This window comes from Sardina pilchardus, chromosome 4 (genome assembly GCF_963854185.1).
Source record: "Sardina pilchardus chromosome 4, fSarPil1.1, whole genome shotgun sequence".
Lineage (NCBI taxonomy): Eukaryota > Metazoa > Chordata > Actinopteri > Clupeiformes > Clupeidae > Sardina > Sardina pilchardus.
Window position 1 is genome coordinate 35,065,410 of NC_084997.1, and position 5,513 is coordinate 35,070,922.

At 43.2% G+C, this 5,513-nt stretch overlaps 2 protein-coding genes across 2 annotated transcripts in view; both read left to right on the plus strand.

Annotated features, from left to right (window-relative positions):
• Positions 1–1,548, plus strand: LOC134079114 (mid1-interacting protein 1A-like). Its single transcript, XM_062535289.1, has one exon. The coding sequence runs from the start codon at positions 199–201 to the stop codon at positions 667–669; it is 471 nt and encodes a 156-aa protein (XP_062391273.1). The 5' UTR covers positions 1–198; the 3' UTR covers positions 670–1,548.
• Positions 1,549–5,220: 3,672 nt separating this feature from the next.
• Positions 5,221–5,513, plus strand: part of LOC134079115 (mid1-interacting protein 1A-like) — a 1,543-nt gene continuing 1,250 nt past the window's right edge. The window contains exon 1 of the mRNA XM_062535290.1: positions 5,221–5,513. This exon is cut by the window's right edge and continues 1,250 nt beyond it. Coding sequence (XP_062391274.1) covers positions 5,399–5,513 — 115 coding nt within the window. The 5' untranslated portion in view covers positions 5,221–5,398.

Genomic DNA, 5,513 nt, shown 5'->3' on the forward strand with positions numbered 1-5,513 from the left:
GGGACACCGATAGTCAGAACGAGCTTGAAAGTAACTCGGGAGGTAATAACGCAAGACTCCCCAAACGAAGCTAAATCTTGAACCTGACAGGACCAATAACTATTCTCATCAATTTTACTCCTGTTTGCTAAACTTGAAGACTTCTACTTTTCTTTCATTTTATCTTTCCTACGTTTGTGAACAACGCAGTCTGTCAAAATGATGCGCCTCGCAGACACCTACGCCCAGAAGAACTCTCTCCTGAACGCCATGAACCGCTTCATCGGCGCCGTGAACAACATGGACCAGACGGTGATGGTGCCCAGCCTGCTGCGGGACGTGCCGTTGGAGCACGAGAAGGAACCGGAGGTGAGCGCGCCCGGTAGCTATCTGCGGGACGCTGAGGCCGACATGTTCAGCTACTACACGCAGCTCAAGGGGATCCGCAACGACATCGAGTGGGGAGTTCTGGGGCGCGCGGAGGAGCTGCGACGCAAGGAGAAAGAGAGCCTCGCACAAGAAGCCTCCCGCGCCAACGACAACGAAACGAGCGAAGAGGTGGACCTGGAGCAGCTGTTCCGGTTCCATCTGAGGGGCCTGCACGGGGTGCTGTCCAAACTCACACACCAGGCCAACGATCTGACCAACCGCTACAAGCAGGAGATTGGCATCGCGGGCTGGGGCCAGTGAGAAGCCTTTATCGCGCGCGCACCTCCACCTGCTGCTTGAACGTTCGACCATGACCAGCTTCGCACAGCACAACGCGGAGAAGAGTTGAACCTTGTTAAAAACCTGAGATCTTCCGCAAAGAGTTCTCAAAGAAAGAAGAGAACGAGAGAAGAATGAGAGACTGTTTTCCCACTTCTACTCCTCCGCCCTCGCATCAAGAGACAATAACTTGTTCATGGCCGAGGCAGCGGGAACTCAAATCAAATACTTTCAAGATTTGCACTGATCCGTTTATTTCCGTTTGACAAATGACAAGCCATGGCTTTGTGATGATATTTATTCTTATAATAATAATATATGATGTATGTATGTTTTGCTGTTAAACTACTTTTGGACTGAATGGTGCTGAAGACTGAAGTCATATGAAGCCCTAACTGAATTAACTGACAGGCAATGAGTGTGTGCAAGTGTGTGTATGCGATTAGTGTACCCTGCAAGAGGGTGTGAGTAACTGGGTACACTAATGAGAACTGCATAGGTTTTGCTCATCCATGAAACACTTCACCTGCCGTGTCGCTAATGCTCCTTCCTCTAACAGTGTAACTACTGAACTCTGTGAATGATCCACATGTAAGAGAGTGTGTCTAGGTTGTGTGTGTGTGTTAAAGAGATGGCTGGCGTGTTTACGTCGGCTGGTGACCTGATCCACATGAGAATCTATGATCTGGAGTCCTCTGAGAATCCCACAGAACTATGATGAGGCCCATGAGATTCTGACATCACCTAGCAATTTTGTGCTATAAATATCTGTTGTAAATATTTTGTTTTATGCTGTTTGTAAATTATTTTTCCATATGTTGTTTTTCACTGAAAATAAAAGAAAACTTTTTTGAAAACTGATATCAGCTTTGCTAACTATTTTATTGTGTGCAACATTGTTTCCAACCATGTCTTAAAACAGTCTTCAGATGTTGATTAAATTAGCCCAATCATTTTAATCAAACAGGCAGTCCAAAACTAAAGAATAAATAAATAAAGTGCTGTAGGAAGACCAATATGGCAATCTGTGTGTGACACACACACACACACACACACACACACACACACACACACACACACACACACACACACACACACACACACACACACACATACACACACACACACACACACACACACACACACACACACACACACACACACACACACACACACACACACACACACACACAAAATCTAACAGGAAGTAACTTGATTTTGTGACTTGATTTCCGTGTTCAATGTATTTTACTTCTTTTTTTTCTTGTTGGCTGTAAAATACTGTATTCACATTCACAACAGCAAATCAAAAATTACTGTTATTGGTTTCAATATTGCACACGTGTTTACTGTTTTTTTTTTTTTCAACTTCTCTCTGCAGATGACTTTCACTGTTTGGAAATTTACATATGAAGCCCATGAAAGACAGAAGAGCTTTATATTTTGAACAACAGCGTGTACATAATGAATCCAAAATGTCATATTATGGCAAAAGTCTTTATTATGTGAGGCAAATGTTTGCTTTAGATATGTGCTTATGACATCTTTAATGTTGTGTTTCATATTTCTGGAGATTTGAGGCATTTTCCCTTTTTGTGAGAGTCAAGTCGTAAAAAAGATAGAGACCACACTCAGGGGCTGGAAGTCATACAAAAACTCTATTTAAAAAAGCCGTAACATTATAGGCACTGACAAACAAAAAAGAAAGACAAACGTTTTTCGGTCCTTTTTTGTGAGAGCAATTGTTGCTGTTTTTTATGTGCAGCTTTTTGAGAAATAGACACAGAGGGGCAATTGCTCATGTCGCTAGTTTGGAGTTTATCATGATTTGAGTTGGAGTTGGGAGTTGGAGTTTAATTCCGTGTTAAACTCCAAACTAGCGACAGAGCAATTGACCCAGAGTTTTGAAAATCTATGTGCAGTTGTAAAAAACTGTAATCATGATTGTTTTGGACCACACTGTTTACAGAAATGTTCTAATAATGATAATAATAGTAATAATAATGATAATAATAAAACATTATATTTGGGGCGCCTCTCATGGCACTCAAGGACACCTTACAGCAACAGTCAATAACAACAACAACAAATAATAATAATAATAATAATTAAAAAAAGAAAAATACTAGATCACTTAAAGAATGTTAGAGGGAGTAGGCCTGCTTAAAAAGGTGGGTTTTTAGATGTGATTTGAAGGTGGAGAGTGAGTGAGACCAATTAGAGTTTATGGATGTACTTGTGGGGAAGACCAAAGAGAAGGGAGTTGCAATAGTCCAGACGAGATGTGACCAAGGTGTGGACTAGAATGGCAGTGGAGTTGGGAGTAAGGGATGGGTGGAGACGGTTGATGTTGCGTAGATGGTAATAGGCTGACCGAGTAATGTTATTGATGTGGCTTTGGAAATGAGAGAGTACCATCAAGGACGACACCCAGACTCTTAACCTGTGGGAAAGGCTAACAGAGGAGTTATCAATGGGGATAGTGAAACTTGGAGTGTTAGTGAGAGTGGATTTGGAACCAATGAGGAGACCCTCAGTTTTATCACTGTTGAGTTTCAGGAAATTGGAAGAGAACTAGGTTGTGTGTGTGTGTGTGTGTGTGCGAGCGTGTGTGTGTGTGTATGTGTGTGTGAGTGTGTGCGTGTGTGTGCGCGCGCTCATGCATGTGTGTGTGTGCCTCCTCAGTACTTGTTATTCTGCATACAATAGGCTGCAGCCATAGAGCTTCACATTATTCTGAACTCTCTATCAACACACAGGATCAACATACAAGACAAAGGACTTCATCATGAATTCAGAAGTTTTTATTGTGTGCACCTCTGTGTTGCACAAATAACTTCTCTAATCTAATTCAGTTGTGAGCACCACAGATGAATGTTGAAGGGAGATGCTGAGTGCTGTTTACCTGATGAAGAGAGTTCCACATACTGTAGAATGGCAAGGTCTGTTTATGACTCCTTGGTGTGTGTGTGTGTGTGTGTGTGTGTGGCTATTTTGTTTCGGATCTATGATGTTCCTTGTCAAAAATGAACGGCATTATTCAAGATTCCTCCTGTTCATCACGCCCCACCTTTCATGCCTCTATTCCCCACTAGTAGGCTCCACCTGTCATGTCTCTATTCCCCACTATGGGAACCCCACACTTTGAGAACCATTGCTGTAGATGAGAAGTGGTTAGGACAAGAATGTTTAATCTATATTTCATGTATGTTTTCTGTGTTGTCGTTCTACAGAGCACCTGCCACCACAGTAATGATGATCCTATTCAGTCTTAAGCCCAATTCACACCAAAGATTCCCGACGCGATAAGACCGAATTACAGCGGTGTGAATTAGAAGTTGCACATAGTTGCAAGCCATCGCAAGCCATCGCAGAGCATTACCCTGTTCAGCCTTAGATAGGAGGTGAGATTAGTAGATAAAGGCAACAGGCACATACTGTATAAGTTGCATCCCATACTGACGACATACTGTAGTCCAACATCAAAACACTGGAATTGCTCTGTTTTTCTGTGTGTGTGTGTGTGTGTGTGTGTGTGTGTGTGTGTGTGTGTGTGTGTGTGTGTGTGTGTGTGTGTGTGTGTTCATTATACCTGTTCAGCCTTATATAGGAAGTGAGATTATAGATAAAGGCAAGACATATCATTTGCATCCCATACTGACGACATAGTCCAACATCAAAACACTGGAATTGCTCTGTTTTTCTCTGTGTGTGTGTGTGTGTGTGTGTGTGTGTGTGTGTGTGTGTGTGTGTGTGTGGAGTGTTTGTTTTAAACCCTTTACGGTCTCAGATAGGAAGGGAGGTTAGATAAAGGCAACAGGCATATCAGTATTGTCCCATAATGCACAGACACAGTCAACAGGTCAACACACAGAGTGTGGTGACGTCTGTAACCTGCACAGCTTGTGTAACTCGCTATAGGACACAGGCCCAAACCTCACATTTCACTGTACGGTTACATTGGTGCTGTGACCCAGGGTGAGAGTGAAGTTTGGGTGAGTGTGACAGATGCCAGCCAGCTAACATACATTAATTCACAAGAAAGATTTAAAAAAAAAAAAAAAAAAAAAAACCACTACAAGAAACATACCAAAATAAGAAATACTGTGCACACTCTTTCTCACCATCGAAATATGTGTCACCATACCGGAAATAAAAGTATGCGGTAGTCATGTAGCCTACGATATCCGGTAGTTATGAAATATGAACATGAATAGCCTATCATCTAATGCAGTGATTGATGTTAGAGGTTCTTGCCTCCACCTGACAACTTCAAGGGGGCTATACGTCTCTTGCTGACATATGTAGGTCTCCACTTCGTGAAAATGGACATTATTTCTGTGTTCTGCAGGTTTGAGGGCCGCTGGTCTACCCAAGAGGGACGTGCTCGGAGTCTCTCCGTTTCAGCGCCATCTCTGGAATCCGGTTTTACCCGCAGGACCTGGACCAACAGGTTGCAGACACGCCCCTGCTCAGTGCGCACGAAACCGCCAAGGCTATAAAGAGCTCCGTGGGACACCGATAGTCAGAACGAGCTTGAAAGTAACTCGGGAGGTAATAACGCAAGACTCCCTAAACGAAGCTAAATCTTGAACCTGACAGGACCAATAACTTTACGCATCGATTTATACTCCTGTTTGCTAAACTTGAAGACTTATACTTTTTTTTCATTTTATCTTTCCTACGTTTGTGAACAACGCAGTCTGTCAAAATGATGCGCCTCGCAGACACCTACGCCCAGAAGAACTCTCTCCTGAACGCCATGAACCGCTTCATCGGCGCCGTGAACAACATGGACCAGACGGTGATGGTGCCCAGCCTGCTGC

Bases quoted from the DNA above. Each gene is read 5' to 3' on its own strand.
- LOC134079114 (XM_062535289.1), top strand. From the start codon at position 199: ATGATGCGCCTCGCAGACACCTACGCCCAGAAGAACTCTCTCCTGAAC.